Source organism: Bombina bombina, chromosome 1 (assembly GCF_027579735.1).
Source record: "Bombina bombina isolate aBomBom1 chromosome 1, aBomBom1.pri, whole genome shotgun sequence".
Taxonomy (NCBI): domain Eukaryota; kingdom Metazoa; phylum Chordata; class Amphibia; order Anura; family Bombinatoridae; genus Bombina; species Bombina bombina.
Window position 1 is genome coordinate 1,218,587,441 of NC_069499.1, and position 24,967 is coordinate 1,218,612,407.

Sequence of the window (24,967 nt, forward strand, 5' to 3'; positions counted from 1 at the left end):
CATGGCATTCCCGTAAATATTGTTTCCGACAGAGGTCCACAGTTCATCTCTACCTTTTGTAAGTTGATTGGCACCACTGTTTCTTTGTCTTCTGGCTACCATCCTCAGACCAATGGACTAACAGAGAGTAAACCAGGATCTTGAAGCCTACCTTAGAGCCTTTGACAACGCTCGCCATACCAACTGGTCTAAGTTGTTATCCCTAGCTGAGCTGGCAAGAAATACTTATTGGCACTCTTCTCTTCGATGTTCTCCATTTCAAGCCGCAGCAGGGTATCAAGCTCGTGTTTTTCATCTTTCTGCTTAGTCCACTGAGGTTCCTGCTGCAGACCGACAGGTCACTGGACCACTCATTGACAAAGTATTCGCTCTCAGCTATGTTCAGCAGTCTCTAGATATAAGAAGTTTGCTGATCGTCATAGAGCCTCTATATGTGCCATCCCAGTGGGTGAATGTGTTTGGATCTCTACTTGACACATTCGTCTATGTCAACCCTGTCACAAATTGGGGCCTAGGTTTATCGGCCCTTACAAGGTCCTGAAAAGACTGTCTCCTGTTGCCTACAAAGTGGCCTTGCCCAAAACCCTGCGCATACACCCAGTCTTCCACGTCTCACTACTCAAGCCTTACATCAAGAATAGATATACCTAACTCCAAGCTCCTCCTCCTCCGCTCCTGGTCTGTGGTGACCCTGAGTATGAGGTAGCTAAGATCCTGGACTCCAGATACAGGTGCAAACAACTGCAGTATCTGATACATTGGAAGGGATACTCAATGGCGGATCGTTCCTGCCCGTGATGTGCATGCTGCATCCTTGGTCTCCAGATTCCATGCTGCTCATCCTTTGAAGCCGACTCTGGTTCCCGGAGGGAACCCTTGAGAAGGGGGCTATGTCACGCCACGCCGCTGTAGCCGTTGCTAGGGATGTGGCATCTCCTTCCCTGCTCGTTGCCAGGGGTTGTGTCGACTCCGGATGCATGCGGCGCTGACGTCATCGCTGCACTCTCCTCTCTTCCTATTGCCGGTCCGGACGCCTGCCGCGAATCCTGCACCTATGTAAGTGCCATCACAACGATCTATCACTGCCCAAGTATAGGTGTTATCTTGTGTGCTTCTGGGTGTGATAGATCGTTGTTTCATTTAGCCTACTCGTGTATGATACCTGCCTGTCTGACTACTCTGCCTGCTATACCCCTTAATTACTGTATTGATATACTGTTGCTGAACCCTGCCTGTCTGACTAGTCTGCTTATTAACCCCTGTTGTTCTGGATTGCCTATTTGTTGCCGAACCCTGCCTGCCTGACCATTCTTGTGGTTTGTCCTTGGACTGCTCTGCTGTTGCCACTGGGGACTGTCCAGCCTGTGGTGAGTGCCACCTTCCTCATCTTACTAACTTTCTCTGCTCTAGGATATTCCCTATCATTCCGGTTCGACGCCGGGATAACAAGACAATGTTTCGGTCCTCCACCTGGGACCTTTATCATCCTTGATAAAGGTTCTATGTGGAGGACCGAAACATTGGATGTGTTTGGATGTGAATTGTACCACAATATGTGAATAAAGTGGTAACATCCTGATTAAGGAAACTGGGTGCAAATTATTTCTTTGGAGTGTGTTTGGAGAATCTGCACCAGCCATTATTACCTTACGGGGAATGCTAAGGTTGTGTAAGATATATATATATATCTCATGTAATAAAGAAGGCACTCACCGTTTCACAATGAACTTTTTAATCAAACGGTAAACGTTTTCGGGGTCTCCCCGTCCTCAGACCACTTACACACAAATCTACAAATCCATTATTTATCACCCCTCCACCGTGCCAGGACAATGTCAGCCTCCACAGCATCCGTAAAGCGCAATTGCGCATGCGCGAACGGCTTTATGGGCAGCCGACTGGGACAGAACTAAAAACTCAAAGTAGAAATACACAGTAAATTATACATCCATTACACATATAGACAACAGTGAACTAATCATACACAAATCAACCCTCTAGGCATAAGATAACATTACTAGCCTACTATATGAAAACACTGCCTAACATAAGTAATCTACCTAGCGATTGCATATATAATCCTAAATCTACTATTTAGATCATTGGTGTGTCAATAATAAACCTAAGAAACGGCTTGTCAAAAACACATCTACTCAACCATTAGTGCCTAATTCTTCAGAAATGTGCCGTGACATGGCTAAAGAATGTAAACCATATTACTAAACGTCCCTAGAGGACAATTCTTTGTTCAAACGTACCCACTACACCTGCCTTATATGCACCCAAACACATAAGTTCGTTTACTACCGCTAAGTGAATTATACCCCCTCCATCTGATGGATCCTAACATCTATACTTGTGTCGACTATATTAGTTCAGCAAAAAATCCTCCCCAGGACCAAAAACAACTATTACAAAAAGCACTGGTAGTCCAAATGTACATTCAGTCCCTTTGGATACATAGTATCCAAATTAAAAATCCACTGGGACTCCCTTTGTAGTAGGCGTTTGGCCCTATCGCCTCCTCTGGTACATCTAGGGACATGATCAATTATGATGTACCGCAAATCCGATACCCCATGCTTGTTAGTACAAAAATGTCTAGCCCCCTGGCAGACCGATTGTATCGGCACGGGGGTCCATTTTACAACCGTTAGCGACTTATGTGGATGCCATCCTACAACCTTTGGTAAGGAACACTACCTCATTCCTCCTTAATTCCATTGAGCTTATCAACCTATTGAAAAACTGGCAGCAGTTTGAGGCTAAGGACATTCTGGTCATACTTGATGTGACCAGTTTATATACCATCATCCCCCATGCACAGGGGATGACAGCGGTTTCTAACCACCTCCTCAAATACCCATATATAGGCCCCCTTGTTGACGCAGTGATGGAATTGTTAGACTTTTGTTTGAGTTGTAACTATTTCAAGTTTGAAAGATAATTCTTTTTGCAAACATCTGGCACAGCAATGGGGTCCAATGTGGCCCCATCCTATGCGAATCTCTTTATGGCACAGTTCGAAACAGAGGAGACGGATGCTTTCCGAGATAACAGAGTGAAACTCTACAGAAGGTACATAGACAACCTGTTTGTGATTTGGGGGGTATCCCTGAGGAACTTCTTACTTGGTTTGCTGAATTGAAAAGCGTCAACTCACAAGTTCCCTTTAAATTGACCTTTAATTTGGAGAGCATAGACTTTCTTGATCTAAGGATCTATAAGGACAACATGAAAATCTGTACAACGTTGTTTCATAAGGAAACAGATAGAAATTCCTTACTTGATGTTACAAGTTGCCACCCTCCAAACTTAAAGAGATCTTTGCCAAAGTCGCAGTTTAAATGGGTGGTTCGTAACAACACTGATGCATCCAATAAAGAACGCCAGCTGATGGATATGCAGAGGAAATTTAAAGACTGTGGATATGGTTCTACTCAGTTAGAATAAGCACTGACTGAGTCATTGTCTATGACCCAGGAGCAAGCATTGAAGAAGGTTGACAAGGGAACGACCTGCCAAAGGATGATTTTCACTACAACATTTTCTCCAGAAAAACTACATTTCTCAAAAACTCTGAAGGAACATTGGGACATTGTATCCAGCGACAATTACCATTTGCCCCAATGGAAACACCGATGGTGGGATTTAAGAGGGGAAGGTCGCTGAAAGACATGCTGCTGAGACTGGATAATTGTGATAGCTATATGCCAACATCTTGGTTGAATACCACCAAAAAGGGTTGCTTCCGATGCAGTGGATGCACTACCTGTAGTGGCTTGACACAGAGTAATGTATTCACACATCCGTGGTCTAATAGGAAATTTTACATACAGCATAGGGTCACTTGTACCACCACATTTATTGTTTACCTACTTCACTGTCCTTGTGGCAGATTTTATGTGGGGAAGACCCAAGATGACCTTAGGATTAAAATGGCAAACCACCGGTTAGCAATCCGAAAGGCCATTAGGCTGGGAGAATCTGACCAACCGGTGGCTAGACATTTTTGTACTAACAAGCATGGGGTGTCGGATTTGCAGTACATCATAATTGATCATGTCCCTAGATGTACCAGAGGGGGCGATAGGGCCAAACGCCTACTACAAAGGGAGTCCCAGTGGATTTTTAATTTGGATACTATGTATCCAAAGGGACTGAATGTACATTTGGACTACCAGTGCTTTTTGTAATAGTCGTTTTTGGTCCTGGGGAGGATGTTTTGCTAAACTAATATAGTCGACACAAGTATAGACGTTACGATCCATCAGATGGAGGAGGTATAATTCACTTAGCAGTAGTAAACAAACGTATGTGTTTGGCTGCATATGAGGCAGGTGTAGTGGGTACGTTTGAACAAAGAATTGTCTTCTAGGGACGTTTAGTAATATGGTTTACATTCTTTAGCCATGTCACGGCACATTTCTGAAGAATTAGGCACTAATGGTTGAGTAGATGTGTTTTTGACAAGCCGTTTCTTAGGTTTATTATTGACACACCAATGATCTAAATAGTAGATTTAGGATTATATATGCAATCGCTAGGTAAATTACTTATGTTAGGCAGTGTTTTCATATAGTAGGCTAGTAGTGTTATCTTATGCCTAGAGGGTTGATTTGTGTATGATCAGTTTACTGTTGTCTATATGTGTAACGGATGTATAATTTACTGTGTATTTCTACTTTTTGTTTGTAGTTCTGTCCCAGTCGGCTGCCCATAACGCCGTTCACGCATGTGCAGTTGTGCTTCACGGACGCTGTGGAGGCTGACGTTGTCCTGGCACGGTGGAGGTAAGGGGTGATAAATAATGGATTTGTAGATTTTTTTATTACATGATATATTGATTACATTGGAAGGGCACCCTGGAGGCTATTAATATTGTGAGTGCTGGCTCCTAACTCTGAATTTTTATATATATATTTGTATATATGTGTGTGTGTGTGTGTGTATAATCTATATCTATCTATCTATCTATCTATCTATCTATCTATCTAAATGTGTGTTCAGAGCTGGTGAGCTCTAAGGACATTATCCCTGGCAGGACTTTAGTAATTAAAAGAATTGGGGGAGCACAGCCTGCAGTGCATATGGTATGCTTATATCTTGATTGGGGAGCAGGGAGAGGTCGAAGAAATGTGGGGGTATCTGACAATATTTCTACTAACGTATTACTGGATCAGCAGATTGTTGTTACCGTACGTGCCTGTCAATGATACCTGTGACCTAGTTACATTAGATGTGGGCTCTGATTTGCAAAGGGCTGTGTGTAAAAAAGGTCAACCACTTTGAAAGGGGCCTTGTCAGAAAATTAACCTAATTTTTTTTTTTATTTAATTGTGATTTCAGAAAAATAATATAGTCATTCAGTGGGAAGTCAACTGGTGTACTGGATGTCCATTTCTTCGCCAAAGCTCTCTTGGGGTAGGAAATACATTTTATCATGCTAGTAGTGAGTAATTAGGATTCTTTTATTTTTTACCTAACCTTTTATTTTATAAATAAACATATACATAGCCAAACACTGAAAATGTGTCCCTAAACAGATACATAGCCAAACACTGAAACTGTGTCCCTAAACAGATACATAGCTAAACACTGAAAAAGGTGTCCCTAAACAGATACATAGCCAAACACTGAAAATGTGTCCCTAAACAGATACATAGCCAAACACTGAAAATGTGTCCCTAAACAGATACATAGCCAAACACTGAAAATGTGTCCCTAAACAGATACATAGCTAAACACTGAAAAAGGTGTCCCTAAACAGATAAATAGCCAAACACTGAAAATGTGTCCCTAAACAGCTACATAGCCAAACACTGAAACTGTGTCCCTAAACAGATACATAGCCAAACACTGAAACTGTGTCCCTAAACAGATACATAGCTAAACACTGAAAAAGGTGTCCCTAAACAGATAAATAGCCAAACACTGAAAATGTGTCCCTAAACAGATACATAGCCAAACACTGAAAATATGTCCCTAAACAGATACATAGCCAAACACTGAAAATATGTCCCTAAACAGATACATAGCCAAGCACTGAAAATGTGTCCCTAAACAGATACATAGCCAAGCACTGAAAATGTGTCCCTAAACAGATACATAGCCAAGCACTGAAAATGTGTCCCTAAACAGATACATAGCCAAACACTGAAAATATGTCCCTAAACAGATACATAGCCAAACACTGAAAATATGTCCCTAAACAGATACATAGCCAAACACTGAAAATATGTCCCTAAACAGATACATAGCCAAGCACTGAAAATGTGTCCCTAAACAGATACATAGCCAAGCACTGAAAATGTGTCCCTAAACAGATACATAGCCAAGCACTGAAAATGTGTCCCTAAACAGATACATAGCCAAACACTGAAAATATGTCCCTAAACAGATACATAGCCAAACACTGAAAATATGTCCCTAAACAGATACATAGCCAAACACTGAAAATATGTCCCTAAACAGATACATAGCCAAGCACTGAAAATGTGTCCCTAAACAGATACATAGCCAAGCACTGAAAATGTGTCCCTAAACAGATATATAGCCAAACACTGAAAATGTGTCCCTAAACAGATACATAGCCAAGCACTGAAAATGTGTCCCTAAACCAGTGATTTTCAACCTTTTTTTTGCCGTGGCACACTTTTTTTTACATTAAAACAGCCTGCGGCACACCACCATCCCAAAATTTTACAAAATCACACATTGTAGCCTAATACAGTGTGTATATACCAGGTAGCCCTCAGTTTACGCCAGGGTTAGGTTCCAGAAGGAATGGTTGTAAATCGAAACCGTTGTAAATGGAAACCCAGTTTATAATGTAAGTCAATGGGAAGTGAGGGAGTTAGGTTCCAGGCCCCTCTCAAAATTTTCATAAGTAACACCTAATACATTATTTTTAAAGCTTTGAAATGAAGACTTTAAATGCTAAACAGCATTATAAACCTAATAAAATAATCACACAACACAGAATATATAATTAACCTAAGTTAAATGAACAAAAACATTTGCTAAACAGCATTATAAACCTAATAAAATAATCACACAACACAGACTTCACTTGCATTTTTCTGCAAACAGTTCTTTCTATGCATTCCAATCTGGACTGATTTATAGACAGGAAGATCTTGTTCCTTTGCAAGCTGCTCGATAGCTCAGGTCTGGTTCAACTGATTAATTTCAGCTTGCTTGGCTTGCATATCTTTGCTGCAACACAAGCGGACAGCTCCACTTACTGGCTATTTTAACCAATGCACTGCTTCTCAATGCTTTTCAATAGCATTCACATGACTGAAAAAAAAGGTTGTTATTCTGAAACGGTGCAAATTGAACCGTTGTAAACTGAGGGCCACCTGTGTGTGTGTGTGTATATATATATATATATATATATATATATATATATATATATATATATATATATATATATATATATATATATATATATATATATATATATATATATATATATATATATATATATATATACACATACACACACAGTACTGTGCTGCCATGCCTCCTACAAACTATACATGACATATTGACATTCATTCACAAACAATCATAATGTTTGTCTGTGATTTGAATGTTAATATGCCATGGTTGTAAATGATGCCTGATGAGCCTGTCACATACCTCCCAATATTTCAAAATTTGAAAGAGGGACACCCCCGCTGGCTGGAACTATTCTGGAGGAGCAAAGCTGCACCAGCATGCATGGGGGATTGAAGTGTTGCGGAGTGTAGAGCCGGCACTAGACACGTGTTTTGGTGGGGGTTCCTTCCAAGTGTGAACACGGGTTGGGGGAGCGAGCTGCCACTGTGCTGTTACCCTCAGTCATCATCTCACTCAAAATAAAAAAACGGGCCAGAATAAAAAAACAAGCAAAATTGAAAAAATATGTCACACTGTTGTCAGTCTGCCGCGGCACACCTGAGGATCTCTCACGGCACACTAGTGTGCCACGGCACACTGGTTGAAAAACACTGCCCTAAACAGATACATAACCAAACACTAAAAATGTGTCCCTAAACAGATACATAGCCAAGCACTGAAAATGTGTCCCTAAACAGATACATAGCCAAACACTGAAAATGTGTCCCTAAACAGATACATAGCAAAGCACTGAAAATGTGTCCCTAAACAGATACATAGCCAAGCACTGAAAATGTGTCCCTAAACAGATACATAGCCAAGCACTGAAAATGTGTCCCTAAACAGATACATAGCAAAGCACTGAAAATGTGTCCCTAAACAGATACATAGCCAAGCACTGAAAATGTGTCCCTAAAAAGATACATAGCCAAGCACTGAAAATGTGTCCCTAAACAGATACATAGCCAAGCACTGAAAATGTGTCCCTAAAAAGATACATAGCCAAGCACTGAAAATGTGTCCCTAAACAGATACATAGCCAAGCACTGAAAATGTGTCCCTAAACAGATACATAGCCAAGCACTGAAAATGTGTCCCTAAACAGATACATAGCCAAGCACTGAAAATGTGTTCCTAAACAGATACATAGCAAAACACTGAAAATGTGTCCCTAAACAGATACATAGCCAAGCACTGAAAATGTGTCTGTCCACCTCAAGCCCCCTTAACCCTTAGGACTGAAATGATAACTGAGCAGAAATTTCTGGGCACCGGATAACTCAGGTTTGTGCTGCTGAGAATGATTAAGATCAGATCTGGCTTTGTTTGTAAGTAAACAAACTCTAGCTAACAATAAACAGCACACATTTAACACACCCATAAAACAGCAGAGCAAGTCTACACAATATTTGTGTTTGTTTCTTAATATAAATTGATAGGAAATTTAGATATAAGAACCAATAGCAACACCTAAGCTTATTAAAGGGACAAAACATCCATTTGCTAAATTACTTGAAAGTGATGCAGAAGAAAAAAAAGCAGACTAGAGGATCCGTATTTAAATATGCTTGAGTCTAAGAAAATATCATGGAATTACTTAAAGGGATAGTATAGTCAAAATTAAACTTTCATGATTCAGATAGAACCAACAATTTTAAGCAACTTTCTAATTTTTCTTATTATCAAATTTTCTTCGTTCTCTTGGTATCTTTATTTTATAAAGCTAAAATGTAAGCTTAGAAGCAGACCCATTTTTGGTTCAGCACCTGGGTAGCGATTGCTGATTGGTGTCTAAATGTAGCCATCCAATCAGCAAGTGCAATCCAGGTTCTGAACCAAAAATGGGCCGGCTCCTAAGCTTACTTTCTAGCTTTTTAAATAAAGATACCAAGAGAACAAAGAAAAATTTATAATGGGAGGAAATTAGAAAGTTGCTTAAAATTGCATGCTCTATCTGAATCATGATAGTTTATTTTTGACTAGACTATCCCTTTAAAGGCACAGTAAATAACTTGTAATTACAAGACATTTCTATTGTGTTGCTATATAATAACATAGCCTAGTCTAAACATTTTTAAAACAAATGAACATCCTTTTTTATTATAATTGTTTTTCAGTGGCCTAACTCCCCCCACCATTAGCCTTATTTGAAGGATCTCATCTGTGCTTTAGTCTGCAGACATTGATGGCTACCCACTATCATAACATTAGTATAACATGCATTGTAATAAGGAAATATATGTAGCAGAGTAAAGGGACAGTCTAGGCCAAAATAAACTTTCATGATTCAGATAGAGCATGTAACTTTTAAAAAAATTCCAATTTACTTTTATCACCAATTTTGCTTTGTTCTCTTGGTATTCTTAGTTGAAAGCTTAACCTAGGAGGTTCATATGCTAATTTCTTAGACCTTGAAGCCCACCTCTTTCAGATTGCATTTTAACAGTTTTTCACCACTAGAGGGTGTTAGTTCACTTATTTCATATAGATAACACTGTGCTCGTGCACGTAAAGTAATCTGTGAGCAGGCACTGATTGGCTAGACTGCAAGTCTGTCAAAAGAACTGAAAAAAGGGGCAGTTTGCAGAGGCTTAGATACAAGATAATCACAGAGGTTAAAAGTATATTATTATAACTGTGTTGGTTATGCAAAACTGGGGAATGGGTAATAAAGGGATTATCTATCTTTTAAAACAATAAAAATTCTGGTGTAGACTGTCCCTTAAGCCTTCAGAAGTCAGCAGTGTGCATTTCAAGTACTGAGAAATAAAAAAATCCTCAATTTTCAGAGCTAAAGTACACGAAAAAGGGGGCAAAATAAACAATGAAAGTACATTGCAAAATTGTTTCATTACTGGTAACTAAACATTTTATATAAACCTTCTCAATGCGTTATGTTAAGTCTCTCTGTTGGGGGTGTCTTCTTGTAGATATGTTAATTGTCTTAATTTTTTTTTTCTATTTTATATTAGAGATTCTTCTTATATAAAGTTTCATAGCCCTTGAGATATAACATATGCTTGCCCTTTTATAGATATGTAATATCCCTTTAAATTGTATTTGTAGACATCCACTCACTAACTTTCACTCGCCACTGTTAAATTTCCACTCCCAATGGCTAGTGGAAATTTTAAGCCCAGCTTTCACTATAATAAAGGACAGGTTGTTTTGTTTAGTTTGTAAAAAAAAGGAAGTAAAAACAAACTTGTTCTCCCCCCCCCCCCCATTGTAATTTGAGTATTTCCTTTCCTGAATTTTTTTTATTTAACATTATTTAACTAAATTATTACTTTTTTGTGAATTAAGTAACCCAAAACCTAAATATTGTATAAGGAACATAACCTTTATGTTAAAATACTTTAATGTGGCAGTGCCAGTGGTGTGAGGTATGATAGAGTTGTGGAAGGTTTCTATGCCATTGTGATCACAGGGAGATGAATTTGCTGGCCCACATTTGTAATATGAACAATCATTATCAAATAATGTGTCAATCCCATATCTAGAAAGGGGCATTTGCATTAGATTAGCATGGACCCATCCCTTGAAAGAAAACTATGTTGACTTGAGAATTGTTAGTAACATGAATGATTAACCCCTTAATGACCAAGGACGTACGCCACACGTCCTCAAAAAAAATACAGTTAATGACCGAGGACGTGTGGTGTACGTCCTTGGTCTGGAAAGCAGCTGGAAGCGATCCTGCTCGCTTCCAGCTGCTTTCCGGTTATTGCAGTGATGCCTCGATGTCGAGGCATCCTGCAATAACCCCCCTTGGCCATCCGATGCAGAGAGAGCCACTCTGTGGCCCTCTCTGCACCGGACATCGGTGGCCGGTATCGTTGGTGGGTGGGAGCAAGTCTGGGAGGCGGGTGGGCGGCCATCGATGCGCCGATTGGAGTGGAGGGGGGCGGGATCGGGGGCGGGACTGCGCATGGGAGCGCGCGCGTGCACGGGGGGGCGGCGGGCGGGCGCGTGCACGGGGCGGGAGCGGGAGGGAACCGCTACACTACAGAAAAATAATTGTAAAAAAAGTAAAAAATAAAAAGTTTATAAGCTGTAAATAAACAGCTAAGGGATCTGGAAGGGGTGGGGGGTTGATCTTGGGGGGGGGAAGCTACACTACAGAAAAGGGCATTTTTTTTTTAAAAAAAAAGGCACATTTTTTTACTGAACTGGGTACTGGCAGACAGCTGTCAGTACCCAAGATGGCGCCCATTAAGGCAGAGGGGGAGGGTTAGAGAGCTGTTTGGTGGGGGATCAGTGAGGCTGGGAGCTAAGGGGGGATCCTACACAGCAGCATATGTAAATATGCTAAAAAAAACACAAGAAAAGCCCAAATATAGCTTTTATTTTAGTACTGGCAGAGTTTCTGCCAGTACTTAAGATGGCGGGGACAATTGTGGGGTGGGGGAGGGAAGAGAGCTGTTTGGGAGGGATCAGGGGGTCTCATGTTTCAGGTGGGAGGCTGAGCTCTACACTAAAGCTAAAATTAACCCTGCAAGCTCCCTACAAGCTACATAATTAACCCCTTCACTGCTAGCCATAATACACGTGTGAAATGCAGCGGCATTTGGCGGCCTTCTAATTACCAAAAAGCAACGCCAAAGCCATATATGTCTGCTATTTATGAACAAAGGGGCAGTGTTAATTTTGACGGCAAATTTCAATTTAGTCTTAGTTTTAGTCTTTTGACTAAAATGCCATTTTAGTTTTAGTCGTATTTTAGTCATCTGAATTGTTTTAGTTTTAGTCTAGTTTTAGTCGACTGAATTTTCAGTAGATTTTAGTCGACTAAATCCCAGTAGATTTTAGTCAACTAAAATCTAAGGGGTTTAGTTAAAGTGTAATGCGTTATTTAAGCATTTCTCTATCATTTGCAAACTGATTACATACTCCAGGAGTAAACATAATACCTGTTAATATTTATGGTATTGAGGTTTAAACATGCAATATAGACACAGATTTAGCCGTTGTGATATGTAACATCTTTATTAAACTTACAATTAAATAAAACCAAGTTTCATAAAAAAAACAGAAGTGCAACTTTAAAATATAAAAAAAAACCTGTAAACTGTATTGGCTAAATTGAACATATTACCCAATATAAAACCTTTAACAGTTCTCTGTTAATAATTAAAACAAGTATCAAGTAACTCAACACAACAAAATGTTTCTGCAGCTAGCACAGGCACAGCATAACTTAAACCCATATTCATGGGTTATGCTTAGTTCTATAGGAAGAATCAATTGATTGTTCACAGATTCGATATTAGCACTGCTCTAGAACTTCCAAACTCATTATATACTCCTGGAGTAAAGGTTTATTAACCTGTTTTTATTTATGGTATTAAGGTTTGAACATGCAAAACAGATTTAACAGATTTAACTGTTGTGGTATATAACATCTTTATTTATCTTAAAATTTAATAAAATTAAGTTTCGTAAATTTTACAAAAGAGCAGTAATTAGATATGGATTGATTATAACAACTTGCATAAAATGTTTTTGTCAGCAAATTTTGATTTAGTTTTAGTCATAGTCTTTTGACTAAAATGTCATTTTGATTTAGTTTTAGTCATAGTCTTTTGACTAAAATGTCATTTTAGTTTTAGTCGTATTTTAGTCATCAGAATTTCTTTAGTTTTATAGTCATTTTAGTCTAGTTTTAGTCGACGAAATTAACACTGCAAAGGGGATCCCTGAGAAGCATTTACAACCATTTATGCCATAATTGCACAAGCTGTTTGTAAATGATTTCAGTGAGAAACCTAAAATTGTGTAAAATTTAACGTTTTTTTTAATTTGATCGCATTTGGCAGTGAAATGGTGGCGTGAAATATACCAAAATTGGCCTAGATCAATACTTGGGGTTGTCTACTACACTACACTAAAGCTAAAATTATCCCTAAAAGCTCCCTACATGCTCCATAATTAACCCCTTCACTGCTGGGCATAATACACGTGTAGTGCGCAGTGGCATTTAGCAGCCTTCTAATTACTAAAAAGCAACGCCAAAGTCATATATGTCTGCTATTTCTGAACAAAGGGGATCCCAGAGAAGTATTTACAACCATTTAAGCCATAATTGCACAAGATGTTTGTAAATAACTTCAGTGAGAAACCAAAGGTTTGTGAAAAAATTAGTAAAAAAGTGAACGATTTTTTTTATTTAATCGCATTTGGCGGTGAAATGGTGGCATGAAATATACCAAAATGGGCCTAGATCAATACTTTGGGTTGTCTACTAAAAAAAAATATATACATGTCAATGGATATTCAGAGATTCCTGAAAGATATCAGTGTCCCAATGTAACTATCGCAAATTTTTTAAAAAAAGTGGTTTGGAAATAGCAAAGTGCTACTTGTATTTATGGCCCTATAACTTGCACAAAAAGCAAAGAACATGTAAACAATGGGTATTTCTAAACTCAGAACAAAATTTATAAGCTATTTAGCATGGGTGTTTTTTGGTGGTTGTAGATGTGTAACAGATTTTGGGGGTCATAGTTAGAAAAAGTGTGTTTTTTTCCATTTTTTCCTCATATTTTATAATTTTTTTATAGTACATTATAAGATATGATGAAAATAATGGTATCTTTAGAAAGTCCATTTAATTGCGAGAAAAACTGTATATACTGTGTGTGGGTACAGTAAATGAGTAAGAGGAAAATTACAGCTAAACACAAACACCGCAGAAATGTAAAAATAGCCCTGGTCCTAAACTGACAGAAAATGGAAAAGTGCTGTGGTCATTAAGGGGTTAATCAACTGTCAACATGAGAGAACTCACCTTTCTATAGCCTATTGCAATAGGGACACTTTATTACCCTTAGAGTGCATTGCTTCTATGGACTCAGGATGTATCCTGACTGTGTAGCACTGCAGCCACTGACCAGTAGGGGGCACTCCCCAACCGGTAGCCCAGAACGAAGAAAGACCGAGGCCCCTGGTGAAAGTCTATGAGCTGGGGTACTGGGGAAACAGAGCAAAGTACAGCAAAAAGGGTGGGTCCAACAGCCCCCTGGTGTAGAGGAGTATTTATCTGTTGATCGCAGTATCGGTGTGGTGTGACAGGCCGCGGATTTTCTGTACCTCAGGCCCCGGTGCCCCCTGCTCTCAGGCCCGGAGATGCCATTACTTTTTCTTGAGCGTTTCCCATGGCCCAGCCTGCGGACTTACACGATACTGAGCGGCCTCTTGTTGGGCCTGAGTTTACTTAGCGCCTACAGGACGCTAAACGGAGAACTCGGCGATACTAATCCGGGAGAAGCGGCAGAATCTGGGGATAGATTTTCAGAAGAGGTGGAGGACTGGGCCGTGGAGCTGGGCCAGTACCTGGTATCTGACAGTTTGGGGGTGTGGGTGAGTATGATCTTGTTCATTTAATACACACACATTCCTGTACACTTAATTGCAGATATCCGTGAGAAAGTTACATGCATTACTATACACACATGACCAACTTATAAACGGATTGTAAACTATTTGGTTCACAAAGACCCACTTCAGTCAGTGCTGTTATCATCGTATGTTACTGTTCCTTATGACAGCCAGTCATGTCATCTGACGCCAGTGACAGGTGAATGTGCAGAGGAACCTAATCACCCCTCTGGGATTTCTTGTTTCACTACATTAGAGGATAGTTGCATAAACTAATTTGCACTCAGTTATATAGGGAATTCTCACGCCATATAACGTTCAGATCACTATCGGAATATTGATTTCTCACAGAATATTGTAACTGTAGCATTGCTGATGCTGAAATATATAAGCAACGTCTAAAGTGACTTTACTTGACTACCCACCCATTAATATCACAGGAGCCAGTGGTGCAAGCTTCAAAATGTGTTGCAGCACACTATGCAATTTGGGACCTGCCTTAATTAAAAGGACAGTCTACACTAGAATTTCTATTGTTTTAAAAGAGAGATGATCCCTTTATTACCTATTCCCCAGTTTTGCATAACTAATTCTGTTATATTATTATACTTCTACCTCTGTGATTACCTTGTATCTAAGCATCTTCTGATCACATGACTTTTTATTTATTATCGACTTGCATTTTAACCCTTTCGTGTCAGGGCTAAAGTGCCTACATCGGAACAACTGTTCCGATGTAGTCAAATTGAAACCACCCGTTCGTGCACACGATCGCGAGATTTCAATTATTGGATCGCGTCTGGGGGGCGTCCTTACAACCCTAGGAACGCCCTCCAGACCGCGATCAAATCCTGAAAGCACAGAAGGCTTCAGGACAGCCGTTAGCTATGACGTTCTATTCCGTCATAACGGCTTTAAAGCCCAGTGTAATTATGAGGGAATAGAACGGCATAACGGCTTTAAAAGGTTAACCAATTAGTGCTGTGTTGTGCTAACTTATAACTTCCGAGCGTCATCACTATGTTGTCTATATGGCTCATATGAACTAGCACTCCCCTGTTGTGAAAAGCAAATAAAAAAAACAGGTGAAGAGGTAGCCTTCAAGGGCTTAGAAATTATCATATGAGCCTACCTAGATTTAGCTTTCAACTAAGAATACCAAGAGAACAAAGCACATTTGATGATAAAAGTAAATTGGAAGTTGTTTACAATTACATGTCCTATCTGAATAATGAAAGTTTTTAATTTTGATTAGACTGTTCCTTTTATACCACTTACCTGTGTTGAAATGAGTGACACTTTATATATGGATTTTGTTATGTGTGAAATCTTTGACAGAAGTAATATCTATACAGCCAGAGACCAATAGTTTCAAAATCAAAATGAACGGCTTTAGCTTAACTCTTTTATTTAAATAGTATTATTTTATATGCTTGATATAAATATTTAAAGTTTACTGTCCCTTTAGAGGGAATGCATTTAGAAAATGAGGAACATTTAGGAAGCAGGAAATACTTGAGAAGGGGAATACACAGAGGACCCTAAAATAAACAAATCTAAGTAAGGGATGAAATCTGGAGTAGCGTTAGTTTGAAATATTTCATGATCACTGAGCTTCCTCACTTGTCCTGAGAAAGGACCCGGGCAGTTTTAAAACTTCTAATCAAACTCTACATTCATTATAAGTTATCACTTTTACTCACATTTTCTCCAAATGAGCCAAGTCACCCCTCTGTGAATTGTCCTAAAAAAATGTGACCTCTGCAGATTTTTACAGAGGCCTAACTACCCCATAAGACTACTTGGTTCATAGTGTGGAAATTTAATTTCTGGTCTACTACGTAACTTCATAGACACATGCAACTGCACGTAACCTCTAATATGGGGGCAAATGACCCCTCTTTCAAAAGAAAAAGCCATAGAAATATTGGTCACCTGATATGATGGTTTGCTTATGGAACATAATTTGTGGTGGAGGGGTATCCCCTGTGCTGTACGCCAAAATGCATAAAGCATCAGACCTCTTATTTGAAAGCCAAAATTCTCTACTTTCAAATGAATTGTCCTGTTTTTGTCCACCAACCAAGTGATAGGCTTAGCAATGACGTATACCTCACATAATTGGTCTTATTTTGAGGCTCGGATGGCTCTAAAGAAGCCAATATCACCCCAATGTCATAAAAAAATTTCCCATAAAAACCCTCATTTTAAAAAGGAGAGTGCCACCATTCAAATAATTGGTTTTATATCATGATTACTGTCAGGAGGTTATCATCTGGCAGCGGTCCCCACCATCATTTTGTTATTTATGACAGATCATTATTTTTCTAAACTAATAAAACATGCAGCTATTCAATTAAATGGATTGACTGTAAAATTAGAAGCCATTGATATTCTTTATAGTTTGACAGGTATTTTAGGTGTCCTTTTTAAATTAAATGTATTATGCTATGTAAGTGCGGATAGGGTTAGGAGCATGCATGCATTAGTAAAAGGGAAAAAGAAAATGGTCTAACATATTCAAGCAATACTTATTCCACTGTAATTGAATTAAACATATAGTTATAGTCATTTCAAGAGCATTACTGGGATCTAGCTGAAGATATCTTTCTGCCAATGTCAGTAGGCATATGAGTGTAATTATTAATCGCCAACTAGCTCCCAGCTCTGCATTGCTGCTCCTGAGACGATCTAGGTATGCTTTTCAACAAACGATACCAAGAGAACTAAGTAAAAGTAATAACAATAATAGAAGTAAACTGAAAACTCTCTTAAAACTCCATGCTCTTTCTAAATTATGAACATTTAGTTTTTGTCTTTCTTGTCCCTTTTGAATTTTTGTAAGATTAAAGTTTTGGCTATTTATCTGTAGCTGATATCTTTATGGGTAGATATTTTATTTCTTATAATAAAAATAGAAAATATTGGTGGGGGCGGAGCCAACTGCCAACATGGACGGTCGCTAACGCATGGAGCTCTGATCATTAGCAAACTGAAGAGACCAACTACTACTTAATATTTTGCTAACAACCATTACTACAGCCTTCTAGTTGCTCCTAGCCTGCTACGAAACTATTTTGCAGCTCCTCAGAGCCATCTATCCCCACCATAATTATAAGATCTAGAGTCATAGGCGCATAGTTTTGCGGCCCTGTATGAATATCAATTATGGAGGAAACATACGCCACACTGAGGTCCTTATTTAAATACTTAGATGCTAAGTTGGACTATTACTTTGAAGAGCTTTCTGCAGCATGTAGCGGTGAGGATAGAGTCTCTACAGCCTGGCCTACCGAAGAGATGTTAACTCCCATTAGTAGGGGAGGCCAAAAAATGGAACACCTCCAGACTACCCTGAGCCACGAGGGGAGATTCTCTCACTCCCGGAGGTGACAGAGCTCATTGAAAGTCAGCCAGAGGCAGAAGCGGAACATCCCCTTCAATTAGTGAGGCATAGTGATCCGGGGACTCTGCACATCAGTTATATTTGCCTGGTTCCCTCTCACTAGCCTATGCCTGGATCAGCCCTTAGCTCCTGCGTACTACAGAGGTCTGAAATCTCACAACACTCCTCACGTTTTTGGGCACCATCGCAGCACAACTTACCAAGGCTCTCTTGACTGTACATGCGACTTGGCCTTGCTCGTTTTGTTGCCTGCTGGAACTCGGTCAATGTATATGCTGCTACTGAGGGCTTTGAGGTCTCCGGGTCACCGTGCAGTTCAGGATTTGGATCCGTCAGGGTATTGGCTAGATCAGTGGTGTTTGACTATGATGGGTATGAGAACGATCTTGAGCTGGACCGACACACTTTTACCCTAACTTCTTTTGCTCATACTACTCTTCCACGGACATGCGTGGGACATATGCGCTAACAGTACATACCTGCTGTCATTCTTAGAGCTTAACTCTTTTGTATAACTGCTTAGTGTAACGCATGGACTCTGCCATATACCTATCTTGTTTGAGACTCTGAAAGCCCGGAGAGTGCAGCCCTCTCAGCTTTAATATGTAATTACACTAAAATATAAGATTTAGAAGAGGTATAGTGTAATGTGTATACATCTGTCTATAGCATAACATATTTTTCCAAGATTAAGTAGACTGAGAGAATTGTATATATCAGACGCAGACCATTTATCACGATTGCTAGGGAACACATAATCTACTATCCACCCCTTCTCTGGGTTTCCAAGTTGGTATATAGCTGCATCTCTCTCCCTCCTATGTTCTAAATGTTTACATATACTAATGTCATATTTTTTCACTAAGCATGTGTGTTATATGTAGGTTTCTAATTTAACCTGGAGTTATTATACTATATTAAGTATGTGGGGCTGTAGCTATTATTCACTGTCCCCACTCATATAATCTCAGGTAGTAATTTAACCTGAAGCCTTTTTCCATTTCCCCTTTGTACTGTGGGAAATGATATGTGACTGCAATGCTTCTTTACGTATATTAATACTATTGTAAGATTCCAAAATTGAATTCCATGCTGACTTAGTATTCATTATGGTTCTCCCCAAGATAGGAGTTTAATCTGCTTTGTTTTGTTTGTTTTTGCAGGTTCACCTTCATTTTATATTTAAAGTGGTTATGTAGACCCCATAAATATGTAAGAGTAAAACAACTAGCAATTTACCCCAATTTTAGTTATATATCTTAGGATCAAGTCATAGTCTTTTGTAAAGTTGCACATGGATGATACTGAGTTTTCTTTATGACTCCTCTGCACATATAGGGACACTCCCCTGTAGTACTATTAATGTATATTTACACTTACTAGATCCGTTTCTATACAGTGGATGAAGGATTAGTTTCTAATATACAAGCATTGTTCAAGCTAGATCTACCGGTGAACTTCATTACACTTTACATTAGATATACAGGTATGCCTTCTTTTGGATGTGTTAAAACACCTTGTTTGTGGTTAAAGGGACATGAAACCCAACAGTTTTCTTTCATGATTTAGAAAGAACGTGCAATTTTAAAAAACTTTCTAATTTACTTCTATTATCTAATTTGCGTCATTGTCTAGATATACTTTGCTGAAAAGCATATCTAGATAGGCTCAGTAGCTGCTGATTGGTTGCTGCACATAGGTGCCTTGTGTGATTGTTTCACCCATGTGCATTGCTGTTGCTTCAGCACAGGATATCTAAAGAATGATGCAAATTAGATAATAGAAGTAAATTGGAATGCTGTTTAAAATTGTATTCTCTACTTAAATCATGAAAGAACATTTTTGGGTTTAGTGTCCCTTTAAGCTCTTTAAGACCCTACAACTTCCTATGCCTTATGGAAACTTGAGTAACATATGGTAAATTAAAAGTCTAAATATATGTTTGCCGGGCTAATTATAATGTATCTATGCCTAATACAACCAGTCCTCTTAAGGTTAAAATTTAGAGAAACTCTTACACACTGTTATTCTATTGAAATTAGCACTATTATTTACTATTGTTATAGGTATCTCATAGGCTACTATAGCTACCTACAGGCTATGATATGTTTCGCGTGTATACTATATCTATATATGACTGATTTTCTCTTATCACTATTTTCTACTATTACTTGATATAATAACTGATACTTCTTCTAACAGAGACCCTTATAGATTTCTATTCTGGATTAATTATTCTTCCTGCCACCTTTATTCCGCTAAACTAGAATTAATAATGTTCACATTACTGTCCCTCCCCTCCAATATATATATTTATACACTGTATATCTCATGTATTTCATATTTTACTAAGTCCCAAATCTCCCTTTTAATTTGCAGGTTTTTAACCTCTTTAAGTAATAAAAAATGTACACCCAACAAAAATGCCCTGTGGGAATACCCCCATTATTTGATGCTAAGTAGATCACATCTATAGAGCTCAAATTCTAATCTATACAAACTTTATAAAGAGTACTTCCTTCTAGATGTATACTATTATGTTATACCTAGGTTTGTTTTTAGCCTGCACTAGCCATATAGGCACAGGCACTCACCCCATCTTATTGTATGTTATATATTAACCTGTTTACTATTAAGGTATGTGTTTTTTTTGCGTGTTTCTCTGCATTTTATATTTAGTATGGTCATATCGACCCTTTAGATATTTAAGGGCAAAACATGCCACAATCCACCTTAATCATTGTTATATTTGTTATATTTAAGTTATAGCTTCCTGTAAGCCTGTACGTGAGCGATACATAGCTTCCTAAGTGTTTAGGTTTGAGTAACCTTTAAATACTATTATTGTTAAGCTTGCTAGTGTTATCATATACTATTGATATAGTTATTTTATTAGCTATTATACCTTGCAATGATTATGCTATATATCGCACAGATGCTATTTAAGACCGCTATTTTATCTTAATTTATGCTATAACAGCTATCTCTTGGTTATGCCTCACGCCATCTCCCTCTAATTTTAAAACAAATTGTTTTAACATAACTATTTTTCCCCTCTAAGTTTAGTAGCTAACATAAGCTATACTTATTTTCGCTAAATAGATTATATATCCCATGTGATTTATATTAAAATATGCCCCGGATTTCCCTTTATATTTTCGTATATATCCCTTCCAAGTAGCATCAACTTGTATGCACAGCATAAACCCCTTGATGACATATTTTCTTTTCTGTACCCATACATCACAACCTGCTAAATATAATATGGCCCATACTGACATTTTGCCCTGCAACTAATTATCTGATAGCAACTTTAGAGACTTCCCCACATGCCTTATGACATTTTTCTATATGGCTCCGCCCCTCCACCTTTTCTCCCATTTAAATAGCGGCGCTTGCCCGCTGAAATCCCCCCCCCCCATACAATATATCCATTCTCTTTTTGAAGCTCATAAAGAGCTACCCATCTGACTATCAGTTATCTCTTACATTCCTAGACCATCTGGCCTAAAAATGGGCCCCTTACTAGTCAGTCTCTTATGCTATTTTAATGTAAATCGAGGTTTCATCAGCCTACCTACTGTTTATTTTATAATTGTTGAAATATTTGGCTCAATTCTATTTGAATTTTACTTTTTTTTTTCTTACAGAACCATTACAGAACCATGTCTTAATATACTTCACAATTGCAATGCCCTCTTATTATTTAAAAATAAAATAAAAACATTCTACATATTGTTGCATTAACTTTATACCCCCACGACCTCCATCATTTGAAAGAGCATTGCCTTCTAAATGCTGTGTCATGGGGTTTCTGCTTTCTAAGACTTAAAGGAGCTTGAGTAGCTTACGTACTAACCCACACCCAGCTCTCTTATAGGGATATTAAACACTATATACATGCTAGATAGAATGATGCATTCAAAGAAAAGATTAGTCCATGACTAACATGTAGATGTAAAAGTTTCATTAGTTTAAAAAGTGACAAAATAAGTGTAAAGTTTTAGTGTCTATAAAACACTGGGAGCTGCCATGTTGTAACTTGTGTTACCTTCTCTGCTGTGGCCAATTAGGGACTGTTAGAAATAGGTCACTAGAGTGTGCAGCCAATGGTTGTGTGGAATATAACAGTGCTCTGCACTTCCATTTCTAACAGGAACTGAAAAGCTCACAATTTCAGAATGGAATTACAGGCAAAGAGGAGAAAATAAATAATGAAAGTATATTGCAGAGTTGTTTTATTATATACAATTTATCATTTTATATTACCATCTCAAATTGTTTAATGTCCCTTTAAGTCCTATGGAGCTGCCTTTTCACTTTCTGGTTTCCAGGGCTTGGTGATGTCACCGGCATCCCCGGATTCCCCCAACAGACCACCACGGAAGGCCATGATGAGCTCTGGAAATGTCTCTTCTTCCGAATGACAACACGTGGTTGTTATCCGCATTTAAATGCTTGTGTGGATGACAACCACGTGTCGTCACAAACGTTAAAGGGGTATTCTAATCAAATCCTTTCTGTCGTAATTACCATGATACAGCCGTATCGTCTGTGTACGTCCCACACATGCTTATTGCACCTATCAGCCAATGAGCATTAGGAGTAAGGACCTTTCATTGCGCATTAGTAGGAAGTACACATCTTATACTGCTGTAATACTTTCAGTTTATATTTAAACACCTTTTACTTTACAATTTTTGAAGCCAAACATTTTTCAACATGGCTAGACATTGCTCTTTAATAAAGCAGATCATACAGATGTCATTTTTATGCGTACAAATTCACTTTAAGGTCTCTTCATTGTTAAATGAAGAGCATTATGTCTGTTTTGGTAGCACATGGACATCATTATGTCTTGACCCACTATTTGCCAGCAATTCTGAAAGTGCAGCTGTAATTGCCTTGAAATGAATTAGGCAAAAAAGATTACAGTAAGGATAAACAATAATGAAGGGAAAAGCTTTAGTATACAACTTACATAGCAGATTTCCTCAGATAGTTGCAGGAATAAAGCTACTTGTGTGCTCCCCTTGGTTTTCTGGAGGGACGGGAACTTACTGGAGTGAAATAGATGAAGGCTCCACAGTGTATATATGACAAAGCAGAGCCAGCACACAGAACTTATTATTATCATGTGTTTGCAAACAACTTTGATAGAGTATGTTAATGTTTATAATCTGGAGCCCAGATTATGCTTCATGCTTTTGTTTTAATAGTCTGGTTGTGAGTGCACACGGTATCCAGGCCAATAAGACCAGAGCAGTTCACCAGGATCCGACTGTAAAATTATATAAGCAAAGTTTGGAAAGCTTAAACCCCCCCCCCCACGCACACACAATATCCATGATACTCTTTTTCTTCCCTATACCAGGCCATTATTAGCCAATCGGTCTCCTCACCTCTTGTTTTAACAACCGCATGCTAACATGACACTTGCATATGCTGTTCTTTTGCAGACAAAGCTTTAAATATCAGCAGGTTTCTCCCCATTGTTGCTAGGGTTCACACATAATTGCACTTACAGTTTTCTTCACCTGTGTGTAGGCCGCTTGCATATAAGCTGCTGTGTGTGCAGGAGCTGCTTGTGACTGCAGCAGCTTCTGTGTGTGCAACATGACAACTGTAGGTTTTAGGGCCCTGGGAACAGAAAAAGCTGCTCACAATCACAAGTGAGAAGGAAGGATAAGCTTAAAACTAAATAAGGAAGGAAGGTGAGTTATCTTTCAACAAATGGGATCTGACAACATAGAGAGTATTGTGACTGATGAGTCTGTGTACAGCTATAAAAAGGTGAAACATTGTCTGTGCGTGAAGCTAGTGAAAAATGATTGCCACTTGAATTGATTACTGTTTGCTAACTTAAAGGGACACTCAGGTCAAATTAAACTTTAATGATTCAGATAGAGCAGCAATTATAAACAACTTTCCAATTTACATCCATTAAAAAAATGTGCAAAGTCTTTTTATATTTACACTCTTTGAGTCACCAGCTCCTACTGAGCATGTGTAAGAATTCACAGAATATACGTATATGCATTTGTGATTGGCTGATGGCTGTCACATGGTACAGGGGGAGTGGAAATGTACATACATACATTTAAAATTTGTTAGAAAAAAAATCTAATACTTATTTGAAGTTCAGACTAAGTGCTAGTGCATTCTCTTTTTATCATGCATTTGTTGATTTGGCAAATCTGCTGTATTGACTGGTCCTTTAAGTTATAATATGGAGCCATGATGGATCCCAACGAAGTGAGTCTGAAATCACTGGGATCGTTATCCAGCTTGGGAGTATAAGATTCATGGTCTCGGCCACTGCTTGGAATAAACAAACAAACTCCCAGGTTCCCTTGTTCCATACTCATAGCGTTATCCTAAGTACACAAACCTACAAATAGTAGTGACATTCAGCTCAGTGACAAACCTGTATACCAGAGTAACTAGACTCCCTCTGTTTACTAGTTCTTCAGGTAAGAGAGGTTTCTATTAGATGCAGTATACACACATGGCATTACAAATCAGAAATCCTGACACTAAGGGCTAGTACCTATGGAGAACTATAATGCTCATATTTGTAGGAGAACTTTGCTTTCTACAAAGGCGCAAAAACCATGCTAAATTGGTAACTGGGCATACTGCCAAGGCGGACTCTAGGAAATGCAACTAATAGTAGCAAAAGTAACCTTTTTTGAGCGCACTGGTGCACCTTGGCAAACAAAGTGAGAAGAATGTATAGTCAAACTTTTCCCAATTTTAGGCACACATATTATTAATAAATCAGATGATTCAGTC

General features: G+C 38.6%; 1 protein-coding gene and 1 long non-coding RNA gene across 3 annotated transcripts in view; one reads left to right on the top strand and one right to left on the bottom strand.

The window, feature by feature from the left end:
- Positions 1-14,298, bottom strand: part of LOC128647534 (uncharacterized) — a 36,307-nt gene extending 22,009 nt beyond the window's left edge. Inside the window, exon 1 of the long non-coding RNA XR_008400363.1 lies at positions 14,177-14,298. This is a non-coding gene — a long non-coding RNA (uncharacterized LOC128647534). The remainder of the gene's footprint in view (positions 1-14,176) is intronic.
- Positions 14,299-14,325: 27 nt separating this feature from the next.
- AMFR (autocrine motility factor receptor) overlaps positions 14,326-24,967 on the top strand; it is a 70,176-nt gene continuing 59,534 nt past the window's right edge. The window contains exon 1 of one of the 2 annotated variants that reach the window (XM_053700315.1): positions 14,326-14,748. In XM_053700315.1, the coding sequence (XP_053556290.1) occupies positions 14,515-14,748 (234 nt within the window). In that variant the 5' untranslated portion in view covers positions 14,326-14,514. The remainder of the gene's footprint in view (positions 14,749-24,967) is intronic. The other variant, XM_053700311.1, reaches the window with a different exon arrangement.